The sequence below is a fragment of the Haemaphysalis longicornis genome, unplaced genomic scaffold (assembly GCF_048455015.1).
Source record: "Haemaphysalis longicornis isolate Haplotype H1 unplaced genomic scaffold, Haemaphysalis longicornis Haplotype H1 scaffold_1, whole genome shotgun sequence".
Classification (NCBI taxonomy): Eukaryota; Metazoa; Arthropoda; class Arachnida; order Ixodida; family Ixodidae; genus Haemaphysalis; species Haemaphysalis longicornis.
Window position 1 is genome coordinate 12,536,480 of NW_027526203.1, and position 17,250 is coordinate 12,553,729.

General features: G+C 45.8%; 1 protein-coding gene across 1 annotated transcript in view; it reads left to right on the forward strand.

Moving 5' to 3' along the window:
* The window catches only part of Cdk9 (Cyclin-dependent kinase 9), a 75,708-nt gene extending 59,866 nt beyond the window's left edge, over nt 1-15,842 (forward strand). The window contains exon 6 of the mRNA XM_077704297.1: nt 4,010-15,842. Within this exon, the coding sequence (XP_077560423.1) occupies nt 4,010-4,282 (273 nt within the window). The 3' untranslated portion in view covers nt 4,283-15,842. The remainder of the gene's footprint in view (nt 1-4,009) is intronic.
* Nucleotides 15,843-17,250: the final 1,408 nt, after the last annotated feature.

Here is a 17,250-nt window from a genome sequence, read left to right on the forward strand (position 1 = left end):
GCCTGGAAGAATGCGCCTTTAGTTTGTCAGTTTGTACACTAGTCCAATTAATGGCGGGAGAATAGTCAGCAAAATTAATATAGCTAGTAAGGAATTAAAATCAGCATAAACTTTTATTTACAGCACAAAAACCAAGGTGCGGGATGCACTTTTTGCATGGCTGAACTAGCACAGCGGCCAGCAGCATGACCACACATTTGCGATCGCCTTTCTGCCTAAGGAATGCAGTCGCTAGAGATGAGACGTTTGTGGGAATTTGAGGGACGGTTACTGCATGAGTGCTATTCAAGAAATAGTTATCTAAGCTGCTTGGAATGCTAAAACTAAATAAAAATGTAAACATGTAATACAATATATACTTTATGCTTCCGCAATATATACTTTATGCTTGACAGCGCTGGCTCATGGCCGAGTGGTCATAAGCCTTAGATGCATTTTTTTTGCAATTCGCCAGTTCCATGGAGGAAAGAAAGGGTTAGGAGAGGCCCTGACGTCACATTTGTGAAGCCGAGTCCCGCCATGACTTGAGCCCACGGAGCCCAGCACTCTATCCCATCATCCTTTGCTGTCTCCGGTTTGATTTGACTAACATGGCGTCGCCCTGCCCTCCCGCTTCGAAACGAAAACAGCTTCGTCGGTAATTCCTCGGTGCGATATCATGTTCTAAGCTGTTGATTTCGCCTTCAATTTGCCCATTCTAGCCCTCACCCAAAGTTTCAATCGAAAAAACGGCCTTCGTTTTTGAGATAGAAGGACGATTTTTCAGCTCTCAAGCCTGGCAAAGTAGCGTTTGTTGTCGTCATAGCAACAGGCTCGTGGGATGGCGAACGCAGACGACGGGAGCATTGTTTGGGGTCGTACAGCACTGCGGTCTTTGAGCGCTACGTCTCAGCAGCGATAAATTTCACTTCACTTCACAACGAAGAAACACAAAGTGAGCAAAGAACGAACTGTGGCTCTCGCCAACGCTGAGCGAAGGGGATTTTCCCGGCAGGTCGCCGGCGGCGGCAGCGGCTCGCTCCGCCGATCTCGACGCGACGTAAGAGCCGCTGCGGCCGGGGTTAAGGCAGCCTCCGACGGCGGAGTTTTCAAACTGACATAATCTAAAAACGTTTGTCGTAGCGACTGCGCTGGTTTGCAAGCGTAGCGAGGCAGCGACATACCAAAAGCTTTAAAAATTTGTCCGTTCTATTTGCCCAAATTTGGCCACCGCAGTTGTAAACAAGTAAGCAACATTGTCCATGGGCTCAAGAAAAATGACGTAACTTCCTCCACACTTTTTGCAATGCATTGGGATGCTAGGGGCCTCTCCTGAGTATTCTTTCCTCCATGGCCAGTTCGAATCCCCAATACTGCTTGTTTTTTGGGGCAATGTTTTCTATTGGCGGTGAGTGCGACCACAGGCGGCGCTGCGAAGCGCGCCTCCATGAGGTTGGCTTAGGGATTGTTGCATTTATCGTCTGCTTTACTTGGGCTCGCTCCTGCTGGTGTTTCCTTGCGCTCGGTTGACGTCTGATGCTTGTCCGCACCAGATTTTGCTTGTTCGTAACTTTTTATCATAATAATAGACTTAAAATCGCATCCACTAGATCAAGGCGTGAGTTAAAACATAGTTTTGGATACCGCTACGAGAGACACAGTGCCGGCGTCGCCCCATTCCTTGGAAAGCCGGTCCTGTGCGGAGCGTGAAGAGTCAGAGCTAGGCGTCAGCTTCTGTAGTGAGCAATCTTTCGAACAAAGGGAACGGCCAGCTGCTAGCCTGCTAGTAACCGACAAAAGCGAAAATACAAGACCAAAACAAATTCAAAAGGCCTGCGGGGCTGTCGGCTTTTGCAGAAGGCATTACGATTCCCCGTAATCATATGTAAGGTGAAACACTTTTTGCAACCTTGTCAACTGCTTGAAGGTATTGTATCACTTCACTTTACGTTGTCATGGTATGAAAGTATGCCAACATGCACTATGGGCTGCAAAAACTGTAGGCTGAGTTCCAAATAACCCACTGTGTGTATAGGGGCGTGCTGGGCTTATACCAAGCTTCTAACCAGTATGGAGGTTTATTGAGCAAAATGAGTCACGTCTACGGTAAAGGTACAGTAACGCTATGTTTGCTTTGACCTGGAGGGATATTTCGGTACATTGTCCACAGCCATATCTTCAAAATATTCAGATATGCGTAAAAGGAAAACTGCACTCAAAACTAGGAGGAGGAAGGGTAGGAGGAGGAGACAACTTTATTTAACAGTAAAATCTAGCTGATCAGTCCAGGACAAGAGAGTAAAAGTAGTTTGCTTCAATTCATAGAACGCCATAGAGAAGACCAGGATTTGTTCTTTACGCTTGGAAGGGTTGGAAAATAATAAAATCGAAGCTGCTTGGAAATATTCATCGGTTTCGATTCTTGTAATATATGCTTGTATACTATATATTGCGTTCATTAGCGAGTATATCAAGCCTTCAACTTCGTAATCATGCCATAATTATTCGGGTTGAGAGTCAGTTCGGTATGATAACGATGGTTATGATAAAAATTTGTAGCACGAAAGCCGCCTTTGAGTAATCTTGGCAACATTGTCTGGGGTGCGATCGCGGTGGCGTAGCCCAAACCTTCTCATTGTAGTTGCATGTGAATAAACAACTCATGCTGCGGATATGCACCTTCTTGCATGCAACTATATTGAAAGCTGATTTTTGAAGCAGGGAATGTCTGCCACACAACCTGAAGAAATTGTCCACACAAAATTTGTGAGCCTCCCAAACATCCCCAAGTCTCCTAACAAAACATTCGTAACGGCGAAGAAAAATTAAAGCGTTGTGCATAGAAACGTTCATCTGATGCAAATCAACAACAACGAAATAAATAGAGGACAGCCACTTTATTTCCTGCTGTGCGATGCGCATGTAGGGGCCGCTGCTCAGTACGTAGCTTTAGACTGTTGAGTCTTCATAAGAGTATCTCAAAAATACCGTAGGGAAGTCTACGAATTTTGAATACTTATCGAGGAGCTCTGAGCGCTGAACCTTGCGAATAAGCTAGAAAGGACAAGTTACGCACAATCTTCTGACCGATGCTTTGAAGAAAGTTGTTCTCTCTCTCCTTGTTGACTGCAAACTTGTAGTGGATACAGCTTGATATAATTCAGATGTGTCATAAGCTGGCGAAAATAACTGAATTACCAGAAATACGCTTTTTAATGCACTAAAGCATCAAAGCGGCACATTCTAGCGCAGGCGCTGCTGCCCCTCACAAGCGGAGTGTAGCTGACGACAGCGGCGCGAGTCCCTAAGCCGACATCAGAGTGCCACTCAAACATCTCACCGCCAATACTGAATGTACCATTTTTGCGCTGTACTGTAGCATTCATTGCTCCATGAGCGAGTTCGTAGAATGCGTGCAGACTGACACTGACGTGCTGGTGAGTTCTCGTTGGTGTGGTGTTGCCATAAGCACCGACTGCTTGTGGGCCCAGTCCCGAATCAACCGACCCTTGGCCTGGTGCGAACACGCCTTCTTACAATACAGGCGCGAGCCAGGTGAGCTCCAAAGATGGAGGAAAAGCGCATTGCATTTGAGCATCCCCGGTGACGTGGAGGGCGTTCATCCGCTGCGTACGGCCTCGGCTAGTGATCGTTGCGATTCCAAGCCATGCTGGCAGGCTTATCTGATGCATTTTACAGTGGGCAACATGGCAGAAGTGCAGTATGCCGATTACTGGAACGGCAAGCATGTTGTTTCGCAGAACCGAAACTGAAACTGGTTTTAATTCTAATCTTGGACGTCGTCCAATCACAGTAGCACCTTGTATGGATGTCGCTGCTTTAGTTCGTGCGACCGCCGCAAACTGCGCATGGTAGTTTTCCATCTTTCGGGCTTTATAAAATAAATGTCGCCTTGTCGGCTGGATAAACAATGAAAAGTGTGTTTGTTTGAGCCAGTGAACGCAATGCAGGCAAAAACAGAAGATTGACAAATCCACTTCAGTGTCCCTTTAATGTGCCTCTCGTGCAGGCATACGTGAAGGACCCGTACGCGCTGGACCTACTGGACAAGCTGCTGCACCTGGACCCGAGCAAGCGGTACGACAGCGACAGCGCGCTCAACCACGACTTCTTCTGGACGGACCCGATGCCCTGCGACCTGGCCAAGATGCTCTCGCAACACACCCAGTCCATGTTCGAGTACCTGGCGCCCCCCCGCCGGAGGGTCATGCAGCAGCAGCCGCCCCAGGGGCACGCCCCCAAGGCCCCCACCGACGGCCAGTACCATGACCGTGTCTTCTGACCGGACGACGGCCGCTGCTCGGACTGCGCCCACTTGCCGGCAGCCACGGCGGCAGCCCGCGCCCCCTTTTGCATGCATGCGGTGGACTGCTGACAGACAGCTGCTCAATGTGTGTGTGAACGGGACATTGCTGTGTTATTTTGTTTTGTTGTTTCCACACGGTTAGGTGTTGTGAGTGAATGCAAGTGTTGTGACTGAGCTAGATTGTGTGTGTACGAGAGGTCTTGTTTTGTGGCCTTTTGTGTGTGAGCCTCGCCTGACGCCAGTGGCCGATTCTGGCACAGAGCTTATTCTATTGTTTAACCGTCGTATGTACATGAGAAGCCCCCCCCGCCCCCCTCCCCGAGTTCCCCGCCGCCATACTTATTTATGGCATTTTATGCGGTGCAACTGTTGCCAGATCACAGGAATGAGCAGCGCATGGTGTATGGGTCGTACCTTCATTCCATTGCAGCTCCAAAACTGCCCAAACTGTTTTGTGTTGTCGCCTACAGTTAGAACAAGCGAGCCGGTTTCGCAGTACAGTTTTGTAGCTTCTGTTTTGTTGTTAGGATGCCATTTTTCTAGCGATGCTTACTGACCAAGTCAGTCAAACCAGATGTATGTGTGTATGCGTCGTTATATTAAAAATCTAAAAAAAAAAGCAAATAAGAAGGGGCTAGTTGGCTACTCGCACAAATGTGTTTTAACTCTTTCGTTACTGCCCCTATTCAAAATCATTCAATTTGAATGATACTTTGGGAGCCCTTTTTCATAGCGTTCTAGGCGTTTCTGAAACAAGTAATGCCCCTGTCACACGGCAGACCTAATGACATTTAGAGCAAATGTCGTTCGCTCTAAATGTCATTAATTTAGCGCTACAGGAGAATACCGAATGACATTTGAGGTAAATGACATTTAGTGGCTGAGGTTCAAAATCTCATTCAGCAGCCAAATGAGTAGCCTCGACAGCAGTGGCGCGTCACTAGAGAAGAAAGTTCAGTAATAAACCGAAGAATACTGTTCCTAAAAACTCTTAGTAAGCTTATATTTTCCCCTTCATGTTGTTTTTAAAATTAAGACAAACAAGTACAGTGTAGACTATTTATAACATAACCGCTCATAGTGCGGGACCGGATATAACACGGGTTTTTGTGACCACTGGTTCACCTCCCATAGAACTCAATGCATAAGCAACCGGTTAGAATGCGGTTGGCCGAAGCACAATACCGTTTATAGTGCGGTTTTCTGGCGGGACTTCTGATCGACCGGCGCCGGTCGGTCATTGTTTTAGGGTAGCAAAAGAAAAAAAGAAAGTATGAAATCGGCCATCGAACGCAGTGCACACCCCTTGCTCTCTTCTAACTTCGACACACAAGAAAAGAATGGGCACCCTTTAGTTCACGCGTACGTGGTAACTACAACTGATCTTGCTTGACGCACCTCGGAAGATAGCGACCCCCCCTCCCCATCCGCGCGCTGCAAGTTGTTTCTATTAAGCGTGAACCGCATGGCCCATTTTCGCATACGATTAGTGCACGTCGGCATTGCATGTGCGTTTTTTTTTTTAGCACGCGTATCGACGATTTTGCGCTCGCAGTGGCTTCTTCGCGTGGCAGTGGGAGGAGCCTGATGACTTGCACCAATGGGGAGATGCGCACGTAATGGCGGGAGATCCGAAACGTTCTGACCAGTCGGCTGGCCGCGCCAGAGATGTTTAGGCCTACCACCGCGGTGTTTTTTGATGGGCGGTTTCACAAGCAATGTGGATGGAAGTTTATATTTTTCTTTTCGCCCATATTATCAGCTTTGTTCTTGTGTGAGCATCCTCGCTTGTGCCTCATGCAGCATTTTTGCGAGAAGTTCAAAGCGGTCGCTGTAGCTGCCTGCACCACTTCACGGCCAGGGCCGACGCCATGTTGCCGCCTCTTACCGCGCTGCACACCGGGCCGGCGTCACTGCGCCTGCGGTGTGCACTCTATGTTTTCGTGAGAAGAAATCGCTCCATGCGGTTCACGCTGCGCTGTGCAGATAAACGTTGTGGAGATAAGCCACCACTCTTTCCCTTTCCGAACAAGCGAGCCGCGCGAAACCGAAGATTTCCACCTCCAGTATGCTGCGCTGATAAGCAGCCGCCTTCGGCATCGTGAACAACAAGGTGGGGTAAAAAAAAAAAATCCCGCTGGCGTTCTTATCATGTTCCGCGGCATCTGTTCATTGACGCTAAAAACGCAGCCACGATCCTCCAAAACACAAACACAACGGCCGTGCTCGCTGTTTGTAAGACCGCACTTGCAATGTGTAAGACCCAGCAGCAGCGGCTGATCTGAAAAAAACACGATATAAAGACCAGGCCTTTGCTTTTAAGTGCCGTGCGTTTGAGTGATGATAAATAAAGGATGACTTGAGAGGTAGGTTGCAATGTGGTTGGATTCGCGCATGCTTTGGTTATAGTGCAGTACCGCTTATAGTACGGATTTTTGCGACTCCTGCGACATGCATTATAAGTAGGGGTGTGCGAATATTCGAAACTTTCGAATATTACTCGAATATTACATATGTTTTATTCGTATTCGCTTCGAAAACTATGTATTCGATACATTTCGAATATTCGAAAGGGTTCGAATAATCGGCTATTGTCGAATATTTGGATTGATTAGTTGAAAGAGGGGACGCGGCTTTCAACTTTGGAAAAATGACCAAAACATCGTTTTTTTTTTAAGTCAGATATTTGGCTTCGATATTTTCTATCCTCTGCGTTTGCAAAGCTTTCCCGCCGGAAACCGCCGCGAAGTGGCTTAAAAATACTTTTGGCAGCAGCAGTGGCAAAATGTCAGCGCAAAAGGGCGAAAAAACGGCAATTCTTGGAGCACTGTATCTCCGCAACGGTGCCACCGGGCGCGGCCATTTTGGTACCATTGGATCGGCCGAGCTCATGGAGTTTCATACTCCGTGTTTCATACTCATGTTCTTTCCGCTCCCGGCCGTCTCTTTTATCTTTGTTCATTCCCGAACGCAAGCACGGCAGAAAAATTGGCCTTCCGGCCCTCCTGATTGGGTGTCGCTGCGGCAATGCAAGATGGCGGCCGCCTCAACTGCGTAGTTCGCTTTTCTGAGTTCATTTTCGCTGCTTCTCTCGGCCAAGTTTCTGTTCAGTCATTTTATCTGCTGCGGTATTCAACACGGACATTATCGCGATGGGAATGCATGAGATTACAAGCCAGATTACGGGAAGTTGCGTGGCTCCAAAGGCGAAGGTCATCGAACGCATGGTGATCGAACGCTTCGGGGTGCACGTGACTTTATCCCGGAGGGTGAAACGCGGTGTGCGCGCTTGTGATAGCGGTTTGCGAACTTTTCGTCTGATTTGCGATGCTAACACGCTTAGTTATTGCTAAGGTTGAGTAGGCTCCCTAGCCTTGGGAAAGAAACGGCCAACGCCACAAAAGCTGCGGCTCGCACGGCGTAGCCACTGCGCTTTAGAGCATCGTCTGAATGCGCAACCGGATGCGATTGAACGCCAGTAGCTGTAATTAATGCCTGTGTCGTTAGATCTAATCTTAAGAGCGACCTGAGTGGCAATGCCAGAGACAATCAAAGTATGACATGATGATGATGCTTAGTGGCTTCCCCTTTGTAACGGGGTGACGTTGCACAGCGGCCTTAGTCGCAACGCCACTGTACAATCACCTAGCAAAAAAAAAATACAAACAAAATAATTTAAGAAAAATAATGTCAAAATAAAAAGAAGATACTTTTACGAAATTTTTGTGCTAGACTGACTTCTTTGTTCGCATGTCTTCCCAGATTGTTCTCTGCTCTTTTCCCACCAACATTCTAACCTTCTTTTACTAACCTCTACCGCTGTCCAATTCACTTTTCCGGAAGCTGGATGGCTCCATCACTGAGGACTGGACGGATACTTTTGCACTCCGTTACAATATGTCGCATAGTTTCTGGCTCATTTCCGCAGCCTGCGCATAGTTCTTCCTGTGCCGGCTCGCGGATAAGCGTTTATGTCCGCAAGCAACCCGCCCGGGCTTCAAAAAGCAATGCACTCCCTTTGGTATTATCGAATAATTTTTCCCTTGTGATCTCCTGCTTCCCCATCCTGTAGATATCTAAGGACTTCTTCGCATCCATCCTCTTTTTCCAGGTCATTGTCTCTGTTTCTTTCACTTCATTTTTTATTGCCTTGGTCGTTTTCCCTGCACTTCCAGGTTTCATATACTTTGTCCTGAGCCTCCTGGTTCTTTTCCTCCATCGTGTGTCCACGCTTTTCATGTAAAGATACTGCAACACTTTGGCCGCCCATCTCTGATCATCCATATTTTTAAGTCGTTCTCACTTGTCGAAGTATGCCCATCCCATGTCTCTCTGCACTGCCTCATTTGTTGTTTTACTGTGTGCTCCTAATGCCAATCGACCTACGGCCCTCTGATTTACTTCTAGCCCTGATTGAATCTCTGATTTGACACACACTACTGCGTTTGAAAAGGCGAGTGCTGGTACCATCACTCCCTTCCAGATTCCTCTCACTACTTCATATCTGTTTTATCCCCACAGTGCTCTGTGCTTCATGATAGAGGCGTTTCTTCTGCCTTTCATTCTTAAATGCTCCTCATGAGTTTTTAGATACGCCTGACCTTCGTTTAACCATGTTGCGGTATACGAGCGCCGCGATGCGGGCGAGCCATATAGCTTTCTTGCGCAACGTATCCCGTGCACTTCGAGTAATCATGCAAACAGGCCTGAGTTTGGAATAAAAACGTGTTGTTGGTGTTAGAAATCTACGTTACTGTCGTAGCATTTAACAATTTGTATTTTTATGGAAATTACAAATACAAACGCATATATCTATAGTGCATAATAGTTGTGCTTCGAGGAATATTGGGTGTCCTGAATTTTAAGAGTACTAAAACATTGTGCATGCATTGAAGTTAGAGTTATGCAGAATAGTATGCAAGCTTCAAAGTAGTTCATTTGTATCCTTGTTGTATTGAAGTTAGAGTTATGCAGAATAGTATTCCAAGATTCAAAGTAGCTCATTTGTATCCTTGTGGTATGTAAACTTTTGGCAATGAACACCTGCACGTACGGGACTAAGTTGCTGCTCCAGGCAACGTTATAAAACATTAAAGTCGAAACTCGATTTTCAAATTTAAGTAAAAAAAAAAACGCACTTCACTTGCTGCCACAGTGACAACACTACGAATTGAAGTTTTCCAGTGCAATACAGGCAACCAGCTAACCTACTTTGCATTGAAAGCTATCTCCCGTCTCTTTGGTCCGCAAACTAGGCTATGTACTCTTCACAGAGGAGCTGGAAATGGTGTTTTGCAAAAAAGAAAAAGGCTGAAAAAGGCACTCCAACTTCAAGGCAAGGCATTCCAGAAGCCCCGTATTCAAAAGGACACGAATGGCTACAACCCCAGCGACGTTTGATGAATGAAATCTATGTGGCAACTTCGGAAGCCGTTTTCTCAGAACATTTTTTTTGCCACCTGCATCGCTTGTTCCAGTGATCTTTTTTTTGTGACCGCTAGGTCTATTTTGATTCCATTCTTTGCGTTACATTTCTTGATGAACAGTTTAGGTTTTGACAGTCTTAGATTTTCAGGTTTACTTTTTGGGATTTTTTTATTCAAATAGTCGTTCATTGTTTAAATGCCTGTACATTCCTTGATGAACAGTTTAGGTCTTGGCACTCTTAGATTTTCAGGTTTACTTTTTGGGAATTCTTATTCAAATAGTCGTTCATGGTCTAAATGCCTGTTGTACATTCCCATCTAAAAAACTGAAAACTAAAAAAAATTGTGTTGTAATAAAACAATAGAAGACTGTCACGCCCTCGTCCATTAATTTCGAAATGCAAAGAACAGACAAGTTTTCTACCATGTTTTATAGGTCACTCAAGCTTGGTACAAGGTGAACAGAAAGAAACTTTTATAGATGAAAAAGTTTTTTAAATATTACTTTCACATTTTTATGGTGTTATCAAGAAAACATTTCCAGTTGCTGTGCGAATTTTCATTGAAATCCACAAAACTAAAAAAGTTGATTTCGAAACCCACATTATTCGATATTCGATTCGATATTCGAAGCTAGATATTCGTATTCGATTCGTATTCGCACACCCCTAATTATAAGTAGTCTACACTGTACTAACAAAAAAAAAAAAAAAAAAAAAAAAACCTCGTCCCCAATGCGCGCGCTACCCTAATCCGGATTTTTTGTGGACTTGTCTCGACTTGTGATGTCTATGGTGGTTGTCTTATTTTAATTTTTTTTGTAAATATTCTTTTGCTGTGTTTTAGAAAGATATTATTTGTTCTGAAAACATTGTAGATGAACTTGAAATATATTTTTGCAGTTTTGTGAGCTCGCTTATTTTCACTGCTATAACTCCCAAATGACATTTTCGCCGTGTAGACCCGCTAGGCCAAACAGAATGTCATTAACAGCTGATGTCATTCACTTCGAATTACATTAGATTTACCGTGTGACAGGGGTATAAAGCTATTTGGAGTTAGCTCAGAAAATGCCCTTTCAAAATCAGTTTTGTTTTCATTTTTGCAACAAAAACGCGATTTTTGACATGCGTTTGTGTCACCCGGGTGTGGAAAAGGGGCGTGGTCATCGCATGTCACTGCTACTTAAGAAGGCGTTCCACTCGTAATTACTCTGCATTAACGTTTGGTTTTCATTATCAGGGCACGAATGGTGAATCGGAAGATGATTTTCAATTGTCAGGTTTGCACTCTGACAGTAATAATCCCTGAAATCGGCTGAAAATATCTAACAGTGCCTTTTTGCAAAGTTATTTTATGATTTTAGGCAGTTTTATTGCTGTTGCACATGTTCTAAATCGTGTTGTAGTTCTACTTACCGCAGGACCACTCACAAACAGTTTACAACAATTTGTTTCTGCATCGCAAAATTCATATTTGGGGCTACTACGCAGTTACCCAACTTCAAGCCAATCTGCCATGGTGCTTAAAGCGTCCACTACTGATACTTGAAAAAAGCATGCCGCTCCCAGTTTCATCCCACCCTAACCTGATTTGTGCGATAAGAACATCCAATGCAAGTGAAAAGATAACACCCAGTCGCCAGAAATCAGTTCTGACGAGGAGAGCGCTTCAAACCAGCCTTACACACCGGTGTGCCAGATGTTCGCCTGCCAGTTTCGTTTTCATATGCGGGACATCTTTGGAGGTCTAGTGTTGCTGCTTAGTTGAACTGTCTATTCGAACGGAGTCTCCAACAGGTATGTTATTGTTTCATTTCAAAAATTTTAGGTGGCACTCTTTCATCGCGCAACAGCTACTCGGGCAAAGTTTGCAGGGCACGATTCTAGCGCATCGCACCTCATTCCTGCAAGCAAGGCTACAATAGTGAGTCAGAAGACGATAATAAACCGCAAGTTTGTGTTTTGAGAGATAACTGATAGTGAATGTCAACAAGCATCAACCACGGAGTTTCGTTTTCAACTCCATGCAGATTTTTCCGCATCGCATGCTTGTCCCGAATATTGTGCTGACTGTAAATGCAAAGTCTCCATGCAGATTTTTATGCATCGCATGCTTGTCCCGAATATTGTGCTGGCTGTGAATGCAAAGTCAGTCATTGACAAGATGTTCTTGAGTCATGTGGGGACAAATTGGTGCCTCTGATAATGCCAAACCGTCACATTTATTCCAGGGACCCTCCCAAAATTGTGCATTTTTAAATGGAGGTTGGGCTTCACCGCATGGCTTGGGCACCACGTGTGTTAACATTTTTCTGACAAAATGTAGGGAATTTGTCGTTCCCCTGATGTTTTCCCTACAAAATGTATATTTTAAATTTTTTCTACTGTTGCTGGTTTGTTATACACAACTCCTTTTTTATAATTTTCTTCGACAACTTGACAAAAATTTTGATTTTGCTATTTTTTTCCAACCTATTATGTATGAAAACATTTGAAAAACTGGTGTTGTTGGAAAGGGTGTTAAATTATCTGCATTTTGTGTTTCTGCGGTTAGTGCCTAGCCCATATGTATAACGGGAAAAAAAATGTTTTGTTAGACCCTTAACTCTTTCGTTATGGCGGAACAACGGCCGAATATGAGTGCTTCCACAAAATGTTTTTTTTCTCTTGAGCTACTGTACACACTTAGCCTTGCTATGCATGAAATTGTAGCTTATAGATTGCTCTTCCAAACACAAAGCAGCAGTTTTGTTAAAGGTACAATTACTTACAGTTTATTTGTCCAGTAATCAGAAAAAAGCCCCCAAGAAAAGTATACGAAAAACACAAATTGGCAATTTTACCAAGACTAAAAATTATTTCAGGAATTTTAAGATATACAAAGTGTTCCTGCGTTCCTTGGCTATGATTCAATATATAAATCAACAGTGTACACCAAGTTTTGGATTTTTGAGGGCCCATCAACCTAGCGGAACTGACGGCTGTGCTACGCCGCGAAGGCACTGAAGGGTGAGTGAGTCTCTGTAAAATGTGCATCCAAGCATACTCTTTTGTGTTCTCGCACAAAATCCTTATCAGTTCGGTGGTAAAAAAACAAGAAAAAAAATCCAGCGCTCTCGAGAAGCGTCGTGCATCGCCCTGCAGCACTAATCTGACATGAGCGCCAGGTTAGCTTGAAGGTGATAGCGCGATACGGCGCGGTGCATTTGGCAAAATATCCTGGCTGTACGTTGTCGAGACCCTAAACACAAAAGTAAAACCGCAGTCGTCAGATAAGAAGCTCGTTTTGTTTATAAATACGGCGCGGAGTCGCAGCAAAATTACCTGCCAGCGCTTGTTGAAGTGCGAGGCACCTGAACCGGAGCTTCGTTGTCCAAACTGAAATCTGAACATTCCACATCGTTGCTTGACCCCTCACTGCTGCTGGAATCAGAAAAATCGACAGCAGGAGCTGCCGAAGTGCTTGCTACAGCAGTCTGACTGTGCGGAGCGCGGCGCGAACCCGACGCCATTTTCCTCCTAATCCCCTCTACCTTCGGTTCAAATTTCTCTTGCTACACCGCCACCACACGTGACACATAAACAAATGAAACCAAAACTGAAGGAGAAGTTGCCAATGAACACACCAGATGGCGATAGTTGTCTGTGGAGCGCGGGTTTTAGATTTTGCGGGAGATTTGAAATCATCGTCAGCCAGCTTCCGATTACCTATGGCGCCGGAGTGAAAGAGTTAAAAATTGCATGCTGAAGGGAAGGTGGAACTTGTTGCTAGTAACGTGGTGCACTGGTTAAACCTTTGCTGTCGCTCCATTTTGCAGCAAGGTAATTGTAGAACGTGCCTTTTGTGCAGCCACTTTCTGGGCAACGCAGTGTTGGGCTGACTGACGGCTCAACTATAGCCAATTGTTCATAGTGCTCAAGGGAAGAGGCCAGGGCAAAGTTGGAGGAGCTGACGCCTTCAGCTTGGTGGCATGACAGTGTACGTTAGTGCGCATAGCTGACAGCACCTGCAGTATTAATGGCCATTCAGAGTGGCACACACAGTATGCAAGTGGTCTCCTAATGGCTAGGTTCCTAACAGGCCCTAGGGATTTCCAGTTGTGATGGTTGGAAGGAGAGGCAGCTAAGCATGCTTCGTGTTTGCCAACCGAGCTCGCTCACTTGTGAGGCACTTGTTCGTGCACTCTTTGTGCAGGTCAGGTCATCCACTGATCACTGCGGGCTATCTGGTTGCTTCTGGAGCTGCAGTCTCGGGGATTGATCGTGTTATGCCCGTATTACGCCAGCCTATGCATAGTTTGGGTGTCGCCTGTATCTTGTGAAGGCGCCACACTTGACGGGCATGGGTAGTGTTGAAGTCCTCTTAGCTGAGCATTTGGTGTAAGCAGTGTTTTCCGAGCACCGCTGTAAATATCATGATTGCACCCCACCTTTCATCATTGCTCCATGCTGTTTAACAATCGCCCTCAACTTGCTAGAGAGAGTGTAAAGATTGGCTTTTCAGGATGTATGGAAGTGAAGTGGCGCAAAACTTGTAATGTTAACCCTTCACTGCAGAGTGTTTTTATGTCTGGTCCTCACTCCCTGCTGGCTATTTTTTTCATGTTCGTTCTGTGCAAGTTCATGTTTGTTTTGTGCAAACATGTGTTCACCTGTTGTCTAAAATTTCCCAACACGATCTGCGCATTTATGTAATTTTTCACCAGATGGCACGACATGCCCACAATAATTTTTTTCAAAAAGCACGAGTTGACTCGGGAGTGCAGGGAGTTAGGTAAAAAGGCAGTACGAGTATACTCGGGTGTGGCAGAGGTTGGACGCGTGTGGTTGCACGAGTTATCTCAGGAGGGGCAGTGAAAGGGTGAATGTGCTCCTGGTTTTTGCAATCAGTTGAAGAGGTGAAAAAAAAATTTTTAGGGGCACGCGGAAATTCAGCACTGTGTGATGCACTCCAAGAAACAAGAGTGGCAATAGAAGAGCTTATTTTATTGCAGTATTTTTCTTTTCCAAATTAGCGTGCATCTGTAAAGCGTTTAAGGATTTGAGCGTGATTGCCCTGCAGGCAGTTGATTGATTGTAGGGTTTAACGCGCCGACGCTGCACAGGCAACGAGGTGCGCCGTACTGGAGAGCTCCAGATTAATTTTGACTACCTGGGGACCTTTAATGTGCGTCGAAACTACAGGCAGTGCCAGACTATCTGGTGCTGAAGGATCCAGCAATCCAGCAAAAGGTCGTGAGATTGCTCCTACCTAAGGTTACGGGATCGCTGATCTAGAAAGAGGCCCTACAGAACAGTGTATCGAGGATTATGTCTATCCGAGTGGCCGCTCCTGTCTGCCTATGGCCTCGGGCAGTGCCTTGTGAAACTTCCGGTGTGGCCTCTGGCCACGGAGCAAGAATATATAGGAGGCGAAACGGCCCATCGCAGCAAGCGCGGGTGAGCGACCATATAATGTCACAATGATAACCAAGGCAAACTGCAAAGCTTCATAGCTGCGAAGGCGAAGGAGAGGGTGGGGGCACCTGATGGACGAAATGATAGTGGCCGCAATTCTTCAATGGCAGCTCAGTAAAAAGCCGATCGCGGTGGCCACTCAGTTTCTGCACCCCCGGCAGGTGCCGCTAGCTTAACCTATTACGAGCGCTTGTGACGCTATCTGGCCGCGCTAGGAAGCCTCGTTTCCCCTCCTGTCTTATTCTTGCTCTTTGCTTCAGGCCTATCACGATCTACTGCTTTCTCTTGCTGGGGCTGTCTTCTGCGTGTGATAAGTGGACGACAGTGAGAAGCTGCAAAGGACATACTTGAAAACCGCTGTCCCAACGCAGGGTGTCCCACTGCAGGTTGCAATCGAAAGCACTGACCGTGCCTCCTGTGAAAGCTGTCCGTTGTTTGGAATCCACTCCAAGTGGGCAGCTCGAGCTGAAGAAGTGTAATTCTGGGGGCTGTGGTTACATCCACAGAGGGTGAATCCATGAAAAATGGAGGCCACAAATTGAGTCTCGCAATATTTGGCAGATTTGAGCGAGTGCTTGTATTGTGTGCAGTACGTTTGTAGTAATATGGTGTTACGTGTATTTATTTATGGTTTTTCACCAATAAATATTAGGTATCAATTAGTGATTTGTTTGTTGTCTTTCCTTATGCACAGCAAGTTTTACAGCAAAGCTGTATATGCCTCCATTTCCACCTTAGCGTGCGTGGATAAATCGGTATAGAAAGGAAAGGAAATTTTTTATCCCAAGAGCTAGTGTATTGTGTTTCCTTCTTGAACAGCTCCTGGTGTGACAATTTGGCCGGTGCTTGTTTTCTCATCCAGCTTGAAGGGCTTCTGGATCGACATTTTTTCCAGTGTCTTTTCGCGTCTAGGCGCGTGCACATCACCAGTTGCTCCTTTATGCGTGCACCGGGGGGGGGACATGCATGCACAGGCAGGCTTCACACGCTCACTAGAGACATGCCTGTTGTGCTGGTGGGAGATTTCAATGTGGACGTCTCACAGCCCGATGCAACTCGACTGCTGTCTTCAAGTGGTTTGGGATGGTGTGTTACAAAGATGACAAGACGCCTATGGTGCAGGAGGGAAACAGACAGCCCCCTGTTTGTCCCAAGTAGAGTCCTTCCAAGTTCCATTCAGCTAACTGGCTAGGAAGTGTGCTCAATTGTGAATTACAAACGTGTTTCATTTTGCACACTCCTTGGACTGCACCCAGGTTTGTTGGTCATCCTTCTTCACAGAGTGGAAGGACGCTGAATTTTTTTGACTGGGAACACACACTGCAATGATTACAGCGCAAGTCATTGGCAATACAATATTGTTGTGCACTACTGCATTTAGGCACACCAGCCCATTTCTTCAACGTTCCCGTGCACCGCTTTCAGCTGTAACTGAAAGAACAGCGTGGAACTCTGTTATGAAATGTGTCGGCAAAAATATGAACTTCAGTTGAAAGTTGCGCTAGTTGATTTCTGTATTCATAGCTCAGAAAAGTATGCAGAGATGGGAACACGTAGACAGCGCAAACTCTGTTGTGTACAAGTTTACCTTTGATACAAGCACCAGTAATCTAAGGAATTGCTAGACATGCTAAAGTCAAAGCAATCTCAACCACACAATTACCCCGGAGAGTGGCTGGCTGTTGCGGCAAGTCTCCAACAGCAACGGGAACTGGCGGACCAATCATCAAGGCCCTCAGCGGCTGCCTGGACCGAGGCGGCTGATTCGCCCCACCTTCACTTGAACAATGAAGTTTCTATCTATCTATCTATTTCCAGACTCGTTCTCCACCCCGCGTAGTGCAACATAATGATGCTGAGATATCACCATGTTTGCGCTCATCAAGAACACACCACTTCTACTCCCCACACCGCCTTGTCGGAAAACTGACACATACATGAGAGTGTGCGAATAACAAGCCTTTAATCTGTTGGTTGCTGTGGTTCCATTACGGGTCGGTGGAACTGTAACGGTAACTCGTTAGGTTTTTGAAGGAACGGCAGGAACGGCGTTCCTGCT